This window comes from Lepidochelys kempii, chromosome 1 (assembly GCF_965140265.1).
Source record: "Lepidochelys kempii isolate rLepKem1 chromosome 1, rLepKem1.hap2, whole genome shotgun sequence".
Classification (NCBI taxonomy): Eukaryota; Metazoa; Chordata; order Testudines; family Cheloniidae; genus Lepidochelys; species Lepidochelys kempii.
Genome location: NC_133256.1, coordinates 10,858,054 through 10,882,433, shown reverse-complemented (window position 1 = coordinate 10,882,433; position 24,380 = coordinate 10,858,054). Strand labels below are relative to the sequence as shown.

Below are 24,380 nucleotides of genomic sequence, written 5' to 3'. Positions count from 1 at the left end.
AAGTTTGGGGAGGTAATAAAACTTCTGTTGGAGAGAGAGAGAGAAACAAGCTTTTGAGCTACACAGAGCTCTGCTTAGATAGCAGGAGCGAGACACACATTTTTTAAACAACGAACTACTCATTTCTCCCCTCTATGCTCCACAGACCCTCGAGTCCCACGGTGTGCCCAAGCCAGGAGTCCATTGTGGAACAGCTTTCTTCCCAGTCTTGCGCCAGCAAACATGGTTCCAAGTTTCTGGTGGTAACTCCACTCACATCAGTACGTTCCAGAGTCACTCCTGCTGTATTTCCATGACCATCACTAGGAGTTACGTTAGGGGTGAATAAGGTCCATGAAGTTTTGGCAACAAGCAAGGAAGGGAATGGCAGAGCTATCCCAATAGTTGAGAACAGCCACTTCTCAAGGAGACTGGCTTTCCGCTTCAAAGCGGAGGGATCACCTGCCCATTGGTCAGCTACAATGCAAATTCCAATGTTATATGAAGAAGTCAATGGTGGGGTGGGGTGTATTTTTATAAGTTTAAAGCTTTAAAACCAAATAAATATATTTAGGATACTGGCTGATCAGCAAACCCTCACTCACTAGAGTCAAGTAGAGGCCTCACGTGAAAAACAGTTTGACAAGATTGGGGCCATAAAATGCTGAGATTGATTCTATTACCTGATAGGTGTTGTCAAAGCTGTCATACATGAACCTGGTGATCAAGGAGGTCTTCCCCACTAGAAAACAGAAAAACAGGTTCAAGGAACAGTTTTTAGTGTGAAATTAGAACAAGTGACCAAACACTGCATTCCAGTTTTAACTGGTGTTCCATCAATCAATACTATGTAATTAAACTGGCCAAGGGTAAAAAGGAACTCAGTTGATGTAATTGTTGCAAGAGTCACTACCATTTTTCTGAAAGCCATTCAGATATTTAAGAAATTAAAGTTAAATGCACACAAAAAAAGCAAACATAACAGATCCAACTACAACATTAATTTCAAATTATTGTGTTTGATTTTAAAATTTAGCCAATTGTGCGCATTCTCAAAAGTGTCTTAGGCCCAGATCCACAAAGGTATTTCGGTTCCTAGCTAGATTTCAATGGGAGTTAGGAGCCTAAACATCTTTGTGTATCTGGGCCTTACTTTTGAAAATTTTACCTCTGATCTCCATTAACTCACACTACACATGCACCTGACATAACTAGTAGTCACTACCACAAGACAGGATGGAAATGCACTAAAGTTGGCAGGCCCCCTGCCCACAGAACGCCTGGACAGAATCTACTTTATACTCCTCACCACCACATCAGCTTCGATCCACCCTTGCAGACAACACATGTATTACCCCTTGCAGCATATGCAGGTATGTGCAGTGTTAAATAGCTCCCACATTCCATCTGATGGTGGCTGCATTTCAGAATTGGTAGGAGAGGTAGATCACCTAATATCTTAGATCCTGTATCATGCCATTGTTAATGGATCTCCATCACTATGTTTATTAGTACTGTGTGCTTCGTTAGCATTTATCAGAGATTTCAAAGCACTCTGTCAAAAGTTTATGTCTCCCTGAGGCAGGTAAGAAGTAACATACCCATTGTAAATCAGGCACACTAAGGCAGCTAGCTTCTGAGTGACATGTCAGTGGCTAAGCTGGGATGAGGACACAAGTGACCTGACTCAAACTCCTTTTCTACCTAGTCCACCACTTGCTCTTATTTCTGAGCCAGTTTAGACTAAAGGAGTCAGTAAGAAAATAGAAGAGGAGGAGTGTGAGGCTGGTGAAACCAAATCCCTTCTTGTGCCTCATCACAGTCTGGCATTTTAAAATCCTTGCACTGTACTTCTAGTGCTAAGCAACTGCCATGCACTATGCTTCTCTGTTGTACTCCACACTGCCATAGGGCCTTCCATAAGAACCAGTGCAGTGATTTCCATATAGGCTAGTTCAGGTGGTGCAGAACAGACAAAAAGGGAGAGCTGCATTACCTCCACGCTACCCACCCACACAACGCAGCTGAAGATGTGGCAGCTCAACTTGCACAGGGCTGTAGACTTCAGCAATAGCCAGAGCTTCTCTGTTCCGGCGGCACTGAGAACCACCAGATGCCCCCCACAAGCAGTAGCATGTAGCCTTCCAGAAAGTGGGGGTGGGGACTGGGGAGACCATGAAAAAGGACCATGAATCACTTGTCTTTTTGACAACATTGGCCCAAACTTCTACAAACAAGGGCTCTCTAAGGCCACCCCAACAGAGCATTTGATTCTATTTCCAGCGTCCATGAATTTCACCATTGCTTCCTTTTGAATCCAGCTCTGCTATAAGAAATGAAATCTGCAGCTTCCAACAAGGAGCCTTTGAGACAGAGCCCTTGAGTCCAGATGCGACTTTCTCCATGAATACATAAATGCTTCCACCCTGTAAGCATAATCAAATTTCACAAGAAGTTCGAAGGCTGCCTTTGTAAAGATGTAACAAATATTCCCTTCAATGTATAGCTTTAGGCAGCAAGCATCTGAGATAGAGCAGAGGTAGTCCCACATTTATTCAGATTTGTCCTGGGAACCCTACGCAACAGAATACAAGTATGTCGAACAGGGAGATGTGGTGCAGAGTGAACACAAAGCAGTGGTCAGTCACAGATCTAGACACTGCAAGTCTCAGATTAACTTTGTCGCATGATTCACTCCAGCATCTATGCTGATGTAGACCCTGGTGCAGTGCCACTAGTTGAAGGTGTATCAGAAGGATGCAACAAAACAGAACAGCACCTTCCCTCCATAAGGGTGCTTGCATAGCTCAAAGAATGGGAGCAGTGGATCTGGCCAAGAAACTCAGGAGAAGAGCTGACTTAACAAATCCTCACTGCACCTCTATGAGTAATTTACAGAGTCCCCAATGGAAATTCTGAGAGTGGGCAGGTAACTACCACTGAGCTGGTTCTCTCGGGAGTCCTGAGGTACAGTGAGGTCAATCTGTATCTCCCTGCACCACCAAGAGCAAATCCATCTTACTATGACAGAGCACTGAAAGGATCGACAACAGGACTACCAATCATCATGCCCAGTGAAGCATACACTGCAGGTACTTCAAAACATGCCAGCAGGCTGCCAGCACGAGCTTCTAGAACTCCTCTCCTGTACTTCTGGATCTCTTGGAAGCAATCTCTGCTGAAAATACAGATCCACCAGACAGGAAGGTTCTCCTTCTTATCACTTGCCATATCTCCCTACACCCTCATTTAAACTACCTTTCCAGCATCAAACAGCAGGTGCAGGGGAGAGAAAAGGTGATTGCTGTTGGGTTTAATTTGAATTGAAACTATTTCAACCTACGTACTGGTAATTTGGATGCACTTCAGTTCAAAGACTCTTCTTTTTCTTTAAGGGAAAAAAGGTTCTCCTTACAAAATGAATCAATAGTTACCGAATCAGGTTAGGCTTGATACCGACTGTTTACAGTTTTAATTCCACGACTATGAAAATATCACATTTCTAAGTGCAAACTTGCTTTAAGAGTCTAGGTAGAAGTGAGAGCTAAGTGATTGGAACCAACAGTATCCGCACTTTCTCTTAAATTATAGAGCCAGTGGGATCGGTGAGCCTCAGATTTTGAAATTCATGGGTTTGGATTTATATAAACAGGCACCCACCCTGAAGCTGTATAGGCTTAACACACATTTCAAAGAACCATTCCTACAATATTTGGAACAGAGCCTGTATAAGGCAACTTCCCCATGCCCTCCATCACAAGCCAAAAGGCAAAGAAACAGCAAAAAAAACAAAAACAAAAATATTTTTCTCACCTCAGAATGGCCCTGGATAACCCAAGCTCACAAAAGATTATAGGTGGGCCTTGAGGAATGCCCTGGAATTCAAACTGGCTATTCCACACCAAGAGCCAAAGGCCACTCATGGAAGCTGTCTTGCCAGCAGTCCCTTGCTATCAAAGGCTTTGGGTGTATCTACCCTACAGCTGCCAAGCTACGGCACTGCAGCAGAGCTACTGCAGCACAGACACTTCCTACATCGATGGAAGGGTTCTTTTCCTTTTGATATGGTCAATCCACTTCTTAATTCTTCCGTCGACCTAGCTGCAAGTACAGTGGGCGTTAGACCAACCTAACTATGTAACACAGGGTGTGAAATTCCTCACAGCCTTGAATGATGTAGCTAGGTCAAGCTAATATTTTGGTGTAGACCAGGCCTCAGCCTACACCAGGAAAAGGAGATAGGTTTCAGTCAACATGTTTCACACCATTTAGACCACCTCATATGCTTTTACACACGACTCCACACCAAGTACTAAATAGTGATTAACAACGTTACATGTTGGTTAATTCATTTCCCCAGTATACTAAGATAGGGGAAAGGAGTTAAACAAAACCTAAAAACTCCACCCTGATCACCGCTACGGTGCTGTCACACAGGGAGAGACGTGGTCTCAGGCAGGCCCAAGCTTTATACTGACATTTAACTAGGCATGAAAACGGGGCGGGGGGAGGGGGGTTGGGGTTGGTTGAACTTAAATATAGTGGCTTGAGAAGGATGTGAAGACAGGCCAGATCCCACAGCTAGTGGTCTGGTCTAGTCTACACTTAAAACTTAGGTTGACATAGGTGCTGTGTTCAGGGATGTGGAAAAATCCACACTCCTGAGCACCATAGCTGTGCCAACATAACCCCCAGTGCAGACATAGCAAGGTCAATGAAGAATGCTTCCACTGACCTAGCTCCTGTCATTCAGAAAGGTGGAGTTCCTACAGCACAGGAAACCTCTTCCGTTGCTGTAGTCCACATCTACACTATAGGGTTACAGCAGCATAGCCATGGCACCGTAACTATGCTGCTGTGGCGTCTGTAGTGTAGATATGGCCTTTTTAGCAAGTTGATTATTGTTCATTCACCTTACACAGAGGGAGGGCCATGGAGCCAGAGTTCAGTTTGCTTTTGCCCTTACGTCACAGTAATTCAAGTTCCATTTTCACTTCTATCTCACTTTACAGTTCAGGATCAGAACCATGTCAGTCTCTACTGAACATACACTTGACTTACAGCACCTGAAACAGGACTGATTTTAAACAACGTTCTGTTTCATGACAATATGTTTTTGGGGGAGGAGAATCAAAGCTGAATATAGACAGCAAAGCCATCAACAAAGGGAAAAGACTTCTAAAATGATCATCTCTGTCAAAATGGGGGGGGGGGGAGGGACGGACGGACAGACAAAAATCCTTGCCCCACTAGATGGAGCAGTGTAATAGCTGTGCCAGACAGACTCAGGATATAAGTCTTAACTGCCTGTGGCGGCGAGCTTCCCAGTTGGATAGACACAGGTCTAGTTTACACTACAGACTTTTGTTGACAAAATAAAACCATCTCGACGAGAGGCGCAGAGCCTTTTGCGACACAGTTAGATCAACAAAGCATCGGTGTAGACACCACGCTTGGTTTTGTCGCTGTAAATAGCCTCCAGGAGGTGTCCCATAATGCCCATCCTGACCACTCTAGTCAGCAGTTCAAACTCCACTGCCCTGCATCCAGGTACACAGGCATCTATGTCTCCCACTTTAAAGGCCTGGGAATTTTTGAAATTCCACTTCATGTTTTGCTCGGCATGAAGAACTCATATTGCATTTTCCCAGGTGATCATGGCGGTTCCAAGCAGCAAACGCTCTCCCATTTGGACCACAGCTGAGTTGTTGGATCTGCTGAGTATACGGGGAACAGGCTGTCCAGTCCCAGCTGTGCTCCAGCTGCAAGAACTTCAATTCCTACAAACAGAACACAGCGCAGTGCCAAACAAAGATAAAGGAACTGAAGCAGACATACCAGAAGGCAAGGGAGGCAAACCGTTGCTCTGGTGCTGTGCTGAAGACCTGCTGCTTCTATAAGGAGCTGGATGCTATCTTAGGCAGTGACGCCACCTCCACTGCCAAGAGCCCCATGGATACTTAGGTGGGACCGGAGGCGGAAGACAGTGGACGCAACCCCAAGGGCAAAGTTGTGGCTAAGGATGTTGAGTTGGAGGACAATGTAGAGAACAGGGCAGGGTAGTCATTGGTGCAGTGAGTCAGGATCTCGTTTCCACTCCGGAGAAGTCTAGCCAGACCCAGCAGTTCGTCTCTGGTGTGCATGACACAAGAGAAGAACCCTGGTAAGTGATTTTTTTTTTTTTAGTTGATGCTGCTCGGATCTCCCAGGATCACTATGGGCATTTCAACATCCCCCATTGGAATCTTCTAGTTTGGAAAGAAAATCCCTGCTTGTGGTTTTCTGTATAAGCCAGTGTTTCTGAAGATGTGTGCATAATGCACCTTCTCAGACCACCCTGCGCTGATGTCAGTGAAAAGCCCACGATGATCCACAAGCGCCTGCAATGCCATAGAGAAGTACCACTTTCTACTGGTGTACTCCATTACAAGATGGTCCGAGGACAAAATTGGAATATTCTATCGCCCTTCTACAGTTAGGGAATCCCATTGCCGCAAAGCCATCCACTATTTCATGGACATGTCAAAGAGTCACAGTCTTTCATAGCAGGATGTGATTAATGGCCCTGCACACTTGCATTAACGAAGCCCCCGGGTCGACTTTCCAGCTCCAAACTGATTCACAACCAAGTGGTAGCAGTCTGGATTGGTCAGTTTCCACACGGGGATCGCCATGCGCTTCTCCACTGAGAGGGCAACTCTCATTCTGGTGTCCTTGTGCCATTGTGCTGTGGCGAGCTCCCCAAACAATTCCAGGAAGGTGGCTTTCTGTGGCGAGCTCCCCAAACAATTCCAGGAAGGTGGCTTTCTGCATCCGAAAGTTCTGCAGCCACTGCTCGGCATCCCAGACCTGCATAACTATGCAATCCTAGCACTGAGTACTTGTTTCCTGAGTCCAAAAGCGACAGTCCACCACGTGCAGCTGCTTTGTGAATGCCAAAAGTAATCTGGTGTTGTTTCTTTCCATGGCATACAACAGGCCAGGGAACTCTGATTCCTGTTCAGATTGGGAATTAATGATATACTGCATGACCGGCCATGATGTGTTCATAACAGTGCTGGATTCATCCTTTCAGAAAGAGATGGTGGGCGCACAGTAAACAGGGGCTGTTGAAAAATGACACGAAACGAGTTGGAAGCCCCTGGAATACTGAGACAGAAAAAAACATCATGGGACACTGAGTCCACATACCTTCCCACAATGCCTAGCTGCAGAAGGTGGCGAGTAGCACAGTGGGATAGCTACCCATAATGCACTGCTCTCACTATCAATGATAAAGCACCAAATGTGGATGTGCTCTGCCAACAGAGGGAGCGTAGGGTGAATATGCACTAGTGATGTAATTATAACTCCTTTTGATCATCGGCATAACTTTTGTCAACAAAACTCGGTAGTGTGGACAAGGCCTCAGGTTTGCCGGGCTTGTACTGGCACTTTAAAAATAGCTGTGTAGATGGTGCTTTGGAGTTGCATTTCAGGCTCAAAAGCTCCCTCCCCCACTACCCTCAGACTTCAGCCCCTGAGCTCCAGCCCACCCCACAACTTCAAAGAGCTGTCCACACAGCTCGTGTTAGAGCGTTATCACAAGCCCCACTAGCCTGAGTCTGGTGATCCGGGCTGGGAGGCTCGCTGCCTAGAGACCAACACACAAGGTCAACATCCAGAAATTTGGTTGGAAATATGAAGGAACCCAGAGAGAAATGCATCCAGAAGAAAGCAGAAAACGAGTCAGGCGGTGAGTCTTTGGCCATGTCTCCATTGGCAAATGGAGGAAAAATACCTTATGTTAGCGCAATCAGACTCAAAAGCCTCATTAAGTGGCAAGTTCACACATTTAAAGCAGCATTGGCAGGCTCTATTATAGTCCACGTTCTCCTCTAGGCTACAAGACAGCCAACCAACAACTTTTCAGACACCTTAGCCTGCCTCTTAACAAGGCACTGCATTCACGTTAAGATAAAAAAGGACTTCGGGGACAACACAAGCTTCCAGTGCAATGCTGTGGCAAAAAGGGCTAATGCCATCCTTGGATGTATATAGACAGGGGAGTAGTGAGTAAGAGAAGGGAGGTGTATGGCACCGGTGAGACAGATAGTGGAATAACTACATATAGTAATACATACATACACACATACACACGAGTTCTGGTGTCCACTTTTTAAAAGGGATATTGAAAAATAGGAGAGAATGCAGGAAAGAGCCACAGAAGTGATTACGGGCTGGAAAAAATGCATTATACTGAGAGACTTAAAGAGCTCAGATCAGTTAAGCTTGTCAAAAGGAGTGAGCTGTGACTTGATTACAGTCTATGACCTTGTAAACTGGAGTAATAGTAATAGGATGAAATTTAATAGTGAGAAGTGTAAGGTCATGCATTTAGGGATTAAGAACAAGAATTTTAGTTATAAGCTGGGGACGCATCAATTAGAAGTAACGGAGGAGGAGAAGGACCTTGGAGTATTGGTTGATCACAGGATGACTATGACCCGATAATGCGATATGGCCGTGAAAAAAGCTAATGCGGTCTTGGGATACATCAGGCGAGGTATTTCCAGTAGAGATAAGGAGGTTTTAGTACCGTTATACAAGGCACTGGTCAGACCTCATCTGGAATACTGTGTGCAGTTCTGGTCTCCCATGTTTAAGAAGGATGAATTCAAACTGGAACAAGTACAGAGAAGGGCTACTAGGATGATCCGAGGAATGGAAAACCTGTCTTATGAAAGGAGACTCAAAGAGCTTGGCTTGTTTGGCCTAACTAAAAGAAGGCTGAGGGGAGATATGACTGCTCTCTATAAATATATCAGAGGGATAAATACCGGAGAGGGAGAGGAATTATTTAAGCTCAGTACCAATGTGGACACAAGAACAAATGGATATAAACTGGTCATCAGGAAGTTTAGACTTGAAATTAGACAAAGGTTTCTAACCATCAGAGGAATGAAGTTTTGGAATAGCCTTCCAAGGAAAGCAGTGGGGGCAAAAGACCTATCTGGCTTCAAGATTAAACTCAATATGTTTATGGAGGAGATGGTATGATGGGATAACATGATTTTGGCAATTAATTGATCTTTAAACATTCATGGTAAATAGGCCCAATGGCCTGTGATGGGATGTTAGATGGGATCTGAGTTACTACAGAGAATTCTTTCCTGGGTATCTGGCTGGTGAATCTTGCCCATATGCTCATGGTTCAGCTGATTGCCATATTTGGGGTCGGGAAGGAATTTTCCTCCAGGGCAGATTGGAAGAGGCCCTGGAGGTTTTTCACCTTCCTCTGTAGCATGGGGCACAGATCACTTGCTGGAGGATTCTCTGCTCCTTGAAGTCTTTAAACCACGGTTTGAGGACTTCAATAGCTCAGACATAGGTGAGAGGTTTATCGCAGGAGTGGGTGGGTGAGATTGTGTCCCGCGTTGTGCAGGAGGTCAGACTAGATGGATCAAAATGGTCCCTTCTGACCTTAATATCTATGAATCTATAACAGGGGCAGCCAAACTTACTGACCCTCCGAGCCGCATACAATAATCTTCAGAAGTTCGAGAGCTGGGTGTGCCTGCTGGGGCTCCGCTCCATTGGAGGCGCCTGCTGGGGCTAGGGAGTTCAGCAGGCATGCCTCACGGGTCTAAGGCACCGAGAACCCCTCTCCCCGCTGAGCAGAAGCCCCTCTCCCCCCTTGCCCCCTCCCGGCCGCAGGGCAGAAGCCCCGATCCCCCACCCCCTACCATCTGGTGAATGGAGAATGGAGTAGGGGGGCCTCCACAAGCCGCACTAACTGTAAAAGAGCTGCATGGGGCTTGTGAGCTGCGGTTTTGTCACCCTTAGTGTAGAAGTACCTTCATGGGGAGAAAGTAGCGGGTACTAAAGGGCTCTTTAATCCAGCAGAAAAAGGCAGAACAAGAACCAATGCCTGGAAGTTGAAGCCAGACAAATTCTAATTAGAAATAAGGCCCAGATTTTTAACAATGCAGGTGGTTAACCACTGGAACAAGCTACCACGGGAAGTGACAGATTCTCTATCCCTTTCTGTCTTCAGCTCAAGACTGGATGCCTTTTTGGAAGATCTGCTTTAGTCAGACATAAGTTATTGGGCTCAATACAGGGGTTAATGGATAATGTTCTATGGCCTGTCAGACTACATGATACATTGGTTCCTTTTGGCCTTAAATTCTATGAACTGGAGAGCGGACACACCTTTTTTGCTCGTCAAAACATACCTATAAAACTAATATCCAATTATATAGAGAGGGTCTGATCAGAAGAGTGACTAAATAAAATGGCACCTTGTTAACATATTCACTGCATGTTGCAGAGTCCAATCAGCTGACTATTTTGCTACTTTTTTACTCCTGCCAACACTGCAGTGCCTACACAACTATGGTACAGTGAGCTGGCAGTTAGGGAAAAAGTCTTTAGTTAGCAACAGCATATTTGAAAGCCAAAATAGCTACCTTAGATTTACTTTCCGATGACTCTCCAAAATAAGGAAAATCAAAGGTGAGATTCAGCAATCACATGCTGAACCGTATAATGAGGTAAGGGACGTCACAGCAGGGAGTTTTTGGAAAAGATGAAAGGCTAGCAAATAAAAATGGATAAAAAAGAAAAAGAAAATTAAGATTTGTTCTCATACAAAGCATCAGACCCAGATTTTGGGGAATGTTTGATCTGCACAAGACAGAAAAATATTAAGGAAGCTAAAGATCAGTGTCAGGAGTTTTTTCTGCCTCTGCATATTGGTCATAAGGTTAGCCCTGGTCCGGAGAATGCAACAAAAGGTAAATGCTAACCAGTTTGCCTGATACTGAAGTCAGGCTTACTGGCCTGTAATTGCCAAGATCACCTCAGGAGCCCTTTTTAAAAATAGGTGTCACATTAGCTATCCTCCAGTTGTTTGGTACCGAAGCTGATTTAAATGATAGATTACAGATGACAGTTAGTAGTCCTGCAATTTCACATTTGAGTTCCTTCAGAACTCTTGGGTGAATACCATCTGGTCCTGGTGACTTATTACTGTTTAGGTTATCATTTGTTCCAAAACCTCCTCTAGTGACACCTCAATCTGGGACAGTTCCTCAAATTTGTCACCTAGATGGCTCAAGTTTGGGAATCTCCCTCACATCCTCAACCATGAAGTTTGATGCAAAGAATTCATTTAAGTTTCTCCACAATGGCCTTATTGTCCTTGAGTGCTCCTTTAGTATCTTGATCATCAAGTGGCCCCGCTGGTTGTTCAGTAAGCTTCCTGCTTCTGATGTAATTTGCTATTACTTTTTGAGTCTTTGGCTAGCTGTTCTTCAAATTCTTTTTTGGCCTTCCTAATTATATTTTTACACTTCATTTGCCAGAGTTTAGACTGCTTTCTATTTTCCTCATTAGGATTTAACTTCCACTTTTTAAAAGATACCTTTTTGTCACTCACTGCTTCTTTTACTTTGTTTAGCCACGATGGCTCCTTTTTGGTTCTCTTACTATGTTTTTTAATTTGGGGTATACATTCAAGTTGAGCCTCTATTATGGTGTCTTTAAAAAGTTTCCATGCAGCTGGCACGGATTTTACTTTTGGTGTTGTACCTTTTAATTTGTGTTTCACTAACCTCCTCATTTTTGTGTAGTTCCCCTTTTTTAAATTAAATGCTACAGTGTTGGGCTGCTGTGGCGTTTTACCCATCACAGGGATGTTACATTTAATTATACTATGGTCACTATTACCAAGGGGACCAGCTATATTCACCACTTGGACCTGATCCTGTACTCCACTTAGGACTAAATCAAGAATTGCCTCTCCTCTTCTGGGTTCCAGGACTAGCTGCTCCAAGAAGCAGTCATTTAAGGTGTCAAGAAACTTTATCTCTGCATCCCTTCCTGATGTGACATGTACCCAGTAAATATGGGGATAGTTGAAATCCCCCATTATTATTGAGGTTTTTTTTTTAATAGCCTCTCTAATCTCCCTGAACATTTCAGTCACTACACCATCCTGGTCAGGTGGTCAGTAATATATCCCTACTGCTAGATTCTTATTACTCGGGCATGGAATTACTCTCCATAGAGATTCTGTGGTACAGTTTGGTTCATTTAAGATTTTTACTTCATTTGATTCTATGCTTTCTTTCACAAATAGTGCCATTCCGCCAACAGCAAGACTGTTCTGTCCTTCTGATATATTTTATACCATGGTATTACTGTGTCCCATTGATTATCCTCATTCCACCAAGTTTGTGTGATGCCTATTATACCAATATCCTCATTTAATATGAGGCACTCTAGTTCACCCATCTTATTATTTAGACTTCTAGCACTAGTATATAAGCACTTTAAAAACTTGTCACCTTTTAGCTGTCTTCCATTACATGAGGTAACTGAATGGGATTTTTTCTTCTTTGTTTCTCATCAAATCTTACCTGTTTTTTTTTAATCTTCCATCTCTCCTCATTAGGACACAGAGAATCTCCATTTATAGATCCTCCCTTAAGGGATGTCCAAACCACGTGCTCCTTCGCACCTGTCTGCTTTCCCCAACCCTTAGTTTAAAGGGTGAATTTGAACCCATAGCTGTTTGTGGCTAATCAAAGGCAGTTACTGCAATCCATGCTCCTTTCTATTAAACTAAGGCAGTGCAGGGATTCAATAGGTGCCCTGGTTTGGGGCGGGGGGACGGGGTGGCAAGCTATTCTAAAGAGCTATCAAAATTCACAAGTGGGAGCTATCTGATTGTCTTTGACAAGTAATCACCCCTCTGCACTTGAGGCTTTTATAAAATCTTACTGGACAGGGGCAATGCACAACTGTTGATAAAGGGGGTTGTGCAGGACATATAAATACTGGCAGAATCCCCCCCCATCTCCTCTGTCACTGGGGATAAGAGATACTGATGCCAGTCTGGTGGTATACAACATGAGCTGATGGCCGGAGTTCAGTTGCTAGTGATGATGTTGGGAGGCCTGGATCAGCGTCCACTTTGCACTCCATGTCAATACCCGGCCCGAGCCAGGGAACCTAATTTAGCCAACCAGCGGACCAAATTCAGTGATGAATCCTGGTCACATGTCGCCTGAGACACGGTGCGTGTACGCAAGAAGTAGTCGTGGAGTTATCTGTGTCCGACACCACCACTATGAAACCCTGCAGACAGTTTCTGCAGAAGCCAAGGATCGCATGGGAAGGGAGACTATAGAAGGTCAAGATTGAGGGATGATGGGCGGTTTTCAGAACCATTGGTCATGCTAGGACTGTCACATTTAAAATGAACAAAAGGAAGTATTTTTTCACATAATGCACAGTCAACTTGTGGAACTCCTTGCCAGAGGATGTTGTAAAGACCAAGACTATAAGAGGGTTCAAAAAAGAACTAGACAAATTAATGGATAAATCAATGCCTATTAGCCAGGATGGGCAAGGACGGTATCCCTAGCCTCTGTTTGCCAGAAGCTGAAAATGGGCAACAGGGTACGGATCACTTGATGATTACCTGTTCTGTTCATTCCCTCTGGGGAAGCTGGCATTGGCTACTATTGGAATACAGGATACTGGGCTAGATGGACCTTTGGTCTGACCTAGTATGGCTATTCGTATGTTCTTATGTCAGGGGGCTAGAAGACTTCATATTCAGTCTGGCACCTCTGAAAAACACTAAAATTGCCTCTTTTTAAAACATCCAAAAAATTACCTAAGCCAAATGCATTAAAAGCAGAAGCCGGAACTGAAAAGATACAGACATCCCCCCGCTGCTCCCCCCAGTAGTTATTTAAACAAGGTAGGATGATGTTTTCCCAGCTCCAGGAGCCAATTCCATTAGCAGCAACTCAGTAGCTCCCCCCAAGGAAAGCATACTGCTGGTGGGAACGAGAAGCAGGCTCATCCAGCCTTTGCCAGTGAGAAAAATGCAGCTCCCAGAGGGCTTTTAAAAGCAGATGCTGATCACCCTAAGGCAAATCTACTCTTCTCTGCCTGCTATAGTGCTGTCATACCTCCCCTCTCAAGCAGGCAGGACTCCGAGGATTCCTCCTCCTTGCTCATACAGCTCAGCTCTCCTCGACAGATTAAATTAGGCTCCTTGTACGGGAGAACTGGTGTACATTTCTTCTTAAAAAGCCGAGTGCTAGGGTGTGACCATTCTGCACGTCATAACAATCGAAGGGCAGGATCACTTGAGCTGCTGGATGCCCTCAACTCCATTAGAGTGAGAGTTCAGTGCCCCAATCTTGCAGGGCTCTGGGCAACCAGAACATAGCATGTTACAATACAGAAAGGTGGGAAGCATGCTTTGTTGTTTACAGGAAGGGATTAAGGCAACAGGGTTAATGAAATGTGCTGGAGACAGTGTATTTGTGAAAGCCCCTGCAGCAATGCAGGCTCCCTTCTCATTGCACCACCAGTGTGTCCCAGCCCTGACCTCAAGAGACCAGACGTGTAGGATAGAAGTCTCCATGTCCCACTCAGTGGGTGAGCTCTGCTAAGTCTGACCACAAGGGTATCAAAAGGAGCAGCAGTTTGTGGCATGAATGCTTGTCCAGTGAGACCTCCAATTCATTTCACACAGGCCAGAGGCAAGGTGAGAGTAACTCGGGGCCAGGTTTACAATGGTATTAAGGTATCTAAAGATGTATACAGGCACCTTGTGGCATGTTAGAGAGGGCCTAACTCACAGTGACTTCAAAGGAAGTTTGGTGCTTTTACAAGCCCTACTGGGTGCCTACCTGCACTTACAGACACATAAATAACTTTGTAAATCAGGCCTTGGGTCTAACCCAGGCTAGAGCTGAGACAGGCTCTATTACTCCCATTCCATTAACTTAGGCCATCCAGCCCCACATGCTATACTGCTTTTTAAAATATCAAGCTTTTTCCTAAGTTTAAAAAGAAACAAATTGCTCTACACAGTACTTTGTAAACTGGCGCTCTTCTATGGATTACTTTCTTACAAAATCAGTGTTCAGAAATCAAAGCCCAAAGGCTGATCGAGTCCATTTGACAAATGCTGAGTGTTAGGAAGACCAGAACCAAATGACACGTGCATTTCACAGAGCAGTCAGATACAACTGAAGTCATGGTGATAAGCTTCTGGTTCTAACAGTTCTGATCAGACAAATTACCATGCACATTTAGAGTTTCTCTGCTTCCTGAAAGATGTTATGTTGCTCTACATCTAATATGCAATGCAACGGAAGCAGACACCCCACAAGAACCATCCACTAATAAAACCAATTAATAATAGCAGGTCTCTACTATTCCTTTTTGCCTGCATTAACAGTATATGCTATTGCCCACTATTGGCAGTGCAACAAAAAGTGCTCTTTGTTTCATGCTATAATGAGCCACTAGGGAGACTCACAGAAGTTAGAGATGGAAAAGACCCATTAGATCATGCAAAATCATTTTCCTGCCAAGACAGGATTAGAAGGTCATTTGTTGCCAGGCAGGAGTTTGGTAAGAAGTTCAGGCAAAGTAATTAAAAGTGACCCACAAAGGAAAAAAATTGGGATTGTGCCACTTTTGCTCCTTTATGATGTATGAAGACAGACAGTCCTTCCTGTCCCTTTTCTAGGGATTTGCCTGTTTTACATTAGAAATTCAGGTTTCCTACACAAAGTCTTCCAGGAAAAACAGGGATGACAAACGTTAAGGTCTCACAGAGATAGAGCAGTGAAACCTGATTTAGAGTGAAAGATTTTTATTCAGCTCCTCAAAATGTTGATAACCCCCTATTTCTCTCTCTCCCACACACACCCCGGAGAAAAACTAGGAGACAAAAAAAGGATATGCTGAAAGACTCAATAGCCCCTGCCCTCTCCAGCAAAAAGATGAGAAAATTTCCAATCCACTTCTCTGGGTCCTCCAAGAATTCCTCTAGCAAAACTAAGACTTGACATTCTTGTTATTTCTAAAGGTAAAAATTAAGCAGAGGGAAACTTTAAAACCCTTTCAGGTGTGCTTTGTAAGGAAGCAAACAAAAAGCATAAACCTAAGTCCCTCCGACCACACTTCGCTGGTCTCCTTTAAGGGGAGATAGTTGAGGGTGTGGACACTTAGGAAGGTGCATGTTACCCATCCGACCTAAGAGAGTTGAGTGTATATTCTGCAGTATGGATTTCTAAAGCTATTCCTACTGGCTTTTGTCTATCCTAGGACTAATAATTCACCAAGGCATACTTCAGTAATGACAGCTGTAGTGCAAGGCTCAGACATTTTTATGGTCATTTAACCCTGTTCTGTGTTTAACCCCACTCATGGCAGGATCAGATGACCTGACACTGCATTATAGCTACCACTGACAAAGCTGCAATATGGTGAATTACAAGTCCTAGAAGTTTTCTAATTGTTGGTCTCAAACTAATCTTGAGTCCTCAGTATACAGGACATCCATGGGATCTCAAAGATCAGAAAGATGAGAGCGTGAAAACATGAGAGAGAAGCTATGGCAGAGCTAGAAATAAAAGCCACAGAAAGGGAAGAAGTGTAGCTGAGCGGAAAGACACAGCACATTGGAGAATGATGCATTAAAGCCTTTTTTAGACTCATTTAGAAAGAAACCCCAACGGTGGGCATGTTCATACTTGACTTAAACGATCCATGTGAGCCAGTCATCAAGGAAGTTTATTTTTAGATTTGTCAGCCCACTCTCCCACTGCAGAATGGGAATATGAGAGTGATTAAAGCAGCTTATTTAAAAAAATCCTCCTCTGTAGTCTCCACTATCATGCAGTGGAAATTCTGCCCCATTCCCCAAAGCAGTATGCAGAACTTGCTTATTCTTTTGTGGATGCTGACAGAGCCAGCAGCAACCAATATTCATTTACTTACTTAATTACAGGAAGTTTATTATTGCTTCTAAGTTTACTTAAGATGAAAGTTGTATTTTGGAATGTCAGGAATGAAGAGGATAGAGCAAGTCCATCAGATGGTAGGGGTGAAAGGGACCTTTCAGCTCACGCAGTCCAGCCCTTTCTTCTTACTACAGGCTTTGCCTACAGAAGTTTTCACCATTAAATATTTTTCATTGATGATACTGAATAGCTGTTCCATTGTCAAATTGCTCTCACTGTTCAGAAGATGCTCTCCTTGTGTAAATGAACTGCAATACCAGATCAGAACAGTGGACTATCTAATCCAGTATCTTATCTCCAACAGTGGCCAGTAGTAAAAGATGGAGAGAAAGGAAAAGCCCTGCAGTGGAGAATTATGTAATAAATCTGCCCATAGACGTTTATTCCTAACCCTTGTCAATTTGTGCTGGGGAGAGACGGCCTTCCTTTCCAGCCCCAGCAGGGGGGTTGCTGTGGCGGGGGAGAGAGGGAGAGACACCCTCCGCCCCCTTCCCAGCCCCAGCTTGGGGGCCGTCACAGCACAGGAAAGAGGGTACATCCATCACATCAGAAAGGTAAGACTACTGATATTAAAATATGAGTTGTGTGCTTTTTTTTGTAGAACAAAAAACATTAATTATTACGGGGTTTTTTTGTATAGCACTTTTATCCAAAGCACTTTACAATAGCTAGCTAATGGTACAAACAACACTTGGAAAGATCATTAAGCGATCTGCTGAGACCCTCAGCAATTTGCAAGTGGTCCAGGGGAAAAAAAGTTTGAGAACCACTGACCTAGGCTGAAGAACAATTTTATAGCCTGCATCAAATGTGGGGAATGTCCCCACCAGCCTTTACGGGCATGTTAATGTTAACTGGAAATCAACTAACTCAAGGTTAAAAAAAAGTCTAGTGAAGATAAGCCCTTGTGCTGGGCATACATCAATTTGATATTGTCCTTTTGACAGCACTGCCGTTTTCTGGTGCTGCTGATGCTGTGATTCGCTGACAGATGTAATTAACAGGTACATTCCCGTATTTGACAGGAACTGTGGGCCAATGAGAATTTGCAGAGCTGAAGCTTGCCGATGCAATACATTTTTCATCTTATATGAGGTTTCTTGGCATTTCACCAACCAAACTACCAATACTACTAAAAACACCATTACCTTTCTCTAAGATATCTGCAAGACCTCCTGCTTAAAGAGTGGTCCATAAGGGATATGAAGGATATGCGTGAACCAATTTGGGGAGAGCATTAAATGGATAAGAGGATAAGAGTCGGGGAAGAAGTAATGGAGATGCTCATGGGAGTAGATGAGACCAGCATTGTTAGCAGAGCAAAGGGGAGGAGTCACAATCTGGTGTGATAAGAGAATAGGTAAGGACAAGGGTGCTAAATTGGTAAAAGTCTTGAAAAGTAAAGGCTAGAAGTTTGCCTGTAACGCAGATGAAAAAGGGAAGCCTCAAGAGGGACTGAAAGGGGTGGGGTTGGGAGGGGACATAAAACAACAACAAACAACCACCAAGGAAGATAGATTCTGACTGCAGTATTTTGAATGGACTCTGAGTTTTAACCTGCCTTCATTCAGGCTAGAGAGAAAGATCGGTGTAGCCCAAACATGAGATAATGGTCTAGATTCTGAAAGCTACACCCTGTCCAGCAATGGAGTTAGAGTTTGTCTACACAGAGAAACGAATGTAAAATAAGTTAGGGCGTGAATTTAAAGTGCCACAACTAGCTCCTGTGGCTGGCACCCATTCTACAGTAAGAGTGCCTTTGTGCATTTTAGCTTAAGCTAATGCAAAGTAGCTATTCCAGGCTACTTCTCTTTGTAGACAAGCCCTTGGAATTAGACAAACCAGTGCCCAGGTATTTCTAGAGCACTTAATCACTGTAGTATCCAAGATGAATTAAGGCTACGAACAAAGAACCAGAGGATAAATTTGAAGTTTATCTGCCTGCCCTATAGTCTGAATTGTATATCCTGTACACATTAATGGCACAGTCATACTAATTCACATACTGGTGTAATACGTGCGTGCACACAGTGAAATCTGTGTTGTATGGTGACAGTATTTCAGGGAGCTTAAATCCATTGCACATCTCACCAGACTCAGCAGCTATTTCAGACACAGTTAGTGGCACAGCAGAAAGGCGTAAAACTGCCATCATAAATTCTACAAATTAGCAAGGATACAGTGATGGGTCCACATGAATTCAAATTCAGGGGAGTGGGAGAGTGGAGGATAATTGTCCTTTGGAGCGTCACTTCAAAAGGAAGATACCTGCACCAGCTGAATCGCCTCTTACAATTATGCATGCAAAGAAGTAGGTTGGCTCAAGTCCTTCACAGCAGCAGTCTGCTACACCACCTGCTTTCTCCCCACCTTCTCATGCCCTGAAGTTAAAAACAGGGGTGACAGAACAGTCTAGGTAATAGATCTATTAAACAGTCTAGGTAATAGATCTATTTTCACCAGCCTAAAATCAGTGTCATTTTTCTCCTTTTACCATTTTTGCCTGTTTCCCTGTAGATTCTCTTCCCTCACCTTTGTTTCTTCCAAGAGATGCTTTCTCCTTTCACAGGCCAGAGCTGTACCTTTCCTCTGTGTTCTGTTCCGTCCCATTCCATTCATACGCTCTGTTCCCTGCCCTCATCCTGTAGCTGTCCACAGCTCCAAGCATCTGAAGAGTTCCCTTTAACTGTGGATGTCTGAAGTGCTTGTTATGCAGACCTCAGTCATTTGTGTGTCTGTTGCCATCATCGCAGACTCCTAGGGGCAATCCACAAAATCCACATGGAAATCCCACGTAGCATAGGAGATCTGCCCCCCACCCCCCGTGGAGTGGGCCAGAATGAACCCAATAACTGGATGCAATTCAAAGCACTGGCAATTATCTTCAAACCCATAAATGGCCAGGTGCCCAGCTACATGAGAGACCTTTCATCTAACACGTCATTCTGGTAGCTGAAACTGGCTGGGTAGTGCTTGCTTACGGAAGTAAAGTCTTAATGCTATCTGGTGCCAAGGATTCCTCAGCTGAGAGCTCTTATCACTGGAATTCAATCCACTTGGTAGTGCCAGACCCAGCCAGACTAATGATCTACAGGCAAGATCCATTTTAGTGTTTTGTGCTTGAATTTTCATTACTTACCAGTGGCCATGAGAAGTTCTACAGAAGCCAGTGACAACAAGAATTATCTGACTTAAGAAAAGCAGCTACAAAATATAACCCCGTAGAAACCCAAATCTCTCTGAATCCATCATCTAAAGCTGAATTGGCACCCAAACCTCAAGCACAGGTCTACTGGAAGGATAAGTATTGCTCACCTCAGACATTTCCAGTCTCAACCTGGGTTACTATCCCTGCCATTATCTTTCAGCGCTCACAACTTGTTACCTTGTATGCCCATTAAAATTTCTCACCTGGGGAAACATAACATAACTGCCTCTTCCAGCATCACAAGATCTGGGAGTTCTACAAGACGACAGTGAATTCAGTCACAGTGCACCACCTGACGAAAGAATGAAGGAAACAGCCAGCGCTGTAAGCTACTTCAAGAGTGTGCGCTTATCTCCACCCCACAGTTGGAAAATTTATCATACAGTCTTGACTGATGACACCTAGTAGCCATTTTCCTTCTAATCTTAACAGTTATTCTCTGGATACTGTAATTAGTTGCATCTCAGCCCTTAAAGAAGATTTAATCCAAAATGGACTATACTTCGCAAGTCAGAACAGCTACATTAAGCTGAGAAAAAATGAGCATCTGATGCAGTCAATTTATTAAAAAAAAGTAACAGGAGACTAGACATTCATTATTGCATCTGGCTAGAAATAAAAACAGTAAAAGAAGCTAGAATATTTGAAATTCTCTGAATTAATCAACTTGGATTTTAACAGGGAAAAATCAAGTGCCTTCAATTTGGCAGAATTGTTAAGAAACCTTGAAAAGATCATTCAACAAAAAGTAATATCCTAGATCTCAAGAGACCTTCATGTCTCCCAGCAACTCCACAAAACCAGAGGTTTAAGCATTTTACCTATTAGCTCACTAGCACTAGGCAGCCTTCAGCTCTCTCATATGCTAAGATAAAGCCTGAGTGGTTTTTTGTTTTTTTTTTTAAAGAAGCAGACTATCAGCTAAGTATACAAGACTAAATGGATGGCAGGAAGTCTGCATGAATATTTATGACTGTCTGGTGCAGAACAAGCATGAAGGTAAGTAACAGAGCGGAGTGAAATGGCATGAAATAATGAGGGATGACATCTACCTAGCAGATGAACGCACTCAAAAAAAAAAAAAAAGCCATTTACTTTATGTCAATGGCTGATATGATCAACTGCAGCTTATCCGAAAAGTGCTACGCTAACAGGGACAGTACATAAAGGAAGACCAAGAATGTAAGTAATGGCGATGTGACAAAGTGGGGTTTTCCCCCTTGTTATGTTGCATGTGAATCTTACTGTCCTGTATTAATACTGCATGTACCACAGTTTCCCTGCGTACCGCACCAATGTCTAGGTGGTGGGAATTGGGTGTGTGACTTTTTCTGAGGCCCTCGGGGCAGGTGAGGCTTCCCAGCTGCCTGCACATAAGCTATGGAGGGATATCCTTCGTAACCTGAGAACCAGGTGACATTTTGCCCAGGAAGCAGGACAAATACCAGGAGAAGGAGCAACAGCAGACTGAGCTAGACCCCACTGCCTGGCCCCTGACACACTCACTGCTCTGGAGGCATGCTACATCAGACTCCTGACTGGCTTCATTCGGAGCAGTTCCAAAGCCTTGGCCCAGTGACTCCGTGACAGGTTCCATTTTGAGTGTGAAGATGTAAACTGTATAAACTAGAGAAATTAAAGGTCCTGTGTTTAACATTTACATTTCTGACAAGTTTCGTGTTTCTCTCTCCAGGAGATACAGATGCACATGAGAATCACAATTCTCCCCAGAGGACCTTAATCAGTTACACATTTGGTACCCTGGAAAAATGTAGGACATTCATTTCTATAGGACGACTCAAATATATTGCGTGCAGGTAAACTGCGTTAAAAAAAGAAAGGTGGGCACCATTTCAAAGCCATTTGTCAATCGCCACATTGAGATTACCAAAGTTTTCCTCCCAAACTGAAAAGTATCTAACTGCTCACAAAGGCTGATTTTTAATCATTTGTACTGTAAATTGATATAGATGCTCTGGGTTAATAAACATGCAAGAAATAACATGCATTTTAGAGCTAGCAAGCAAGAATGCTATAGCCACCGATAAGCCAGCAGGAAATAAACACTTTGTTTTCCTGTCACAATCTGGCTGTCACCTGTGCAGACTGAAGGATTCAGTTCCAATCAATCTGGCAATAACCAATGTAAACAAGCATTTTCTGGCCTACTTGTTGGCTGACTGCTTTCCCCAGTTAAGCATGTTCATAATTTACAGAAAGGGACCAGTTACTCCCCTATCTCCATTAACCAGTATTCAAGTGATTAACATTCCAGTAGCTCCTTTAGGAAACAGACAACTGAGGAGGGGGGAAATGAATACTTGTTTCCAAGTGGGTGCCTGCCCTAGTAGAGGCAGACCACAGAAAATGAACATTTGCATTGCAGTTTTCTGGCTGGGAAGAATCAGATCCTGGTTGGGCCAAGAATCATAAGTCAAGACGAGGAAGAATGGATGTTTAAGAAGATTTGCTGACTAAGGAAGCATAAGTCTCCAAGCTGGCTGAAGGCCACATCTGATGTGTGAGAGTCAAGTCAAGCGTGAATATGCAGTGAGCTCCCAGTTCTGCCACATATGCTTCTTGCCCGTCAGTCTAAGAGAATGCCATTGCCCCAGCTGAATTAAGCTTGAAGATGCAGTCATGAAACTATGCGCAAGTTTGCACTACTGTCAAGGTTCCTTCCCCACTCTGAACTCTTGGGTACCGATGTGTGGACCTGCATGAAAGACCCCCTAAGCTTATTCTTACCAGCTTAGGTTAAAAACTTCCTCAAGGTACAAACTTTGCCTTGTCCTTGAATCCCATGCTGCCACCACCAAGCGTGTTAAACAAAGAACAGAGAAAGAGCCCACTTGGAGATGTCTTCCCCACAAAATATCCCCCCAAGCCCTACACCCCCTTTCCTGGGGAAGGCTTGATAAAAATCCTCACCAATTTGCATAGGTGAACACAGATCCAAACCCTTGGATCTTAAGAACAATGAAAAAGCAGTCAGGTTCTTAAAAGAAGAATTTTAATTAAAAAAAAGTAAAAGAATCACCTCTGTAAAATCAGGATGGTAAATATCTTACAGGGTAATCAGATTCAAAACAGAGAATCCCTCTAGGCAAAACCTTAAGTTACAAAAAGACACAAAACCAGGAATATACATTCCATTCAGCACAGCTATTTTACCAGCCATTTAAACAAAAGGAAATCTAACGCATTTCTAGCTAGATTGCTTACTAACATTTTACAGGAGTTCTGATCTGTTCCCGGCAAAAGCATCACACAGACAGACAGACCAACCCTTTGTTCAGTTTTCCCCCTGCAGCTTTGAAAGTAACTTGTCTCCTCATTGGTCAGGTGCCAGCAAGGTTATCCTAGCTTCTTAACCCTTTAGAGGTTTTGCCTCTGGCCAGGAGGGATTTTATAGTTCTGTATACAGAAAGTTGGTTACCCTTCCCTTTATATTTATGACAACTACAAAATTAAGTCATCCTCAGTTATGTCAGCGGCGCGCATCCTCACCAGTTGAGCTTGCATCAATTGAACAAGGCAACAACAGTCTATGTAAGCAATGCAGTGTCTACGCTGACACTGTGTTGACCTAACTACGTTGACTTGAGTGCTTCACCTCTCGCAGAGGTGGAGTTATTAAATCAGTGTGTAGTAGATGAGTTACATCGGTGGGAGCTACATTTCAGTGCAGACGCTTACAAAGTTAGACCAACGTAAGCTGCCTTGCATCGACTAACTCTATAGTGTAGACCAGGCCTTTAGCTGGATTTTCCACACCCCTGAGCGACGTACTTATACTGACCTAGCCCCAAGTGTAGACAGTGCTATGTCGATGGGAGAGCTTCTCCCATTGACATAGCTACTGCCTCTCAGGGAGGTTGGGTCTACACTAGAGAGTTCAGTCAAAGCAAGGCAGCTTATGTTGAGCTAACTATGGAAGTGTCTACACCTTAAATTTCAGTCCCACGACATAACTGCCCTGCTACGCCAACTTAATAACTTCACTTCCATGAGTGATGTAGAGTCAAGGCTGATGTAGTTAGGTTGACACAGTGTCACTGTAGACACTGCATTGCTTATGTTGACTGTTACTAGCTTTCAGGAGCCATCCCACAATGCCCCACACTGCCAGTTCAATCGATACAAGTGCTACTGGTGAAGATGCACACCAACACAAGAAGCAAAAGTGTAGACACACACAAGCAATGTAATTACTGTGGGGGCTACATGCCAACGCAAATTAGGTTGATTTAATTTTGTAGTATAAACATGACCTATCCTGTGGCCCGCCAGAGGTGCCAACTCCACTGGCAGCCAAGCTCCCCTCACCCTCCGCCCCAGCTCCTCCCCCTTCAGCACGCCGCGTC

At 43.9% G+C, this 24,380-nt stretch overlaps 1 protein-coding gene across 3 annotated transcripts in view; it reads right to left on the bottom strand.

Annotated features, from left to right (window-relative positions):
• RAB6A (RAB6A, member RAS oncogene family) overlaps window positions 1–24,380 on the bottom strand; it is a 99,340-nt gene that overhangs the window by 40,275 nt on the left and 34,685 nt on the right. For all 3 annotated transcript variants that reach the window (XR_012157631.1, XM_073334607.1, XM_073334597.1), the window contains exon 2: window positions 663–721. Coding sequence is in view for 2 of the 3 variants with exons in the window: in XM_073334607.1 (XP_073190708.1) it covers window positions 663–721 (59 nt within the window). In the remaining variant the exon portion in view is untranslated. The remainder of the gene's footprint in view (window positions 1–662; window positions 722–24,380) is intronic.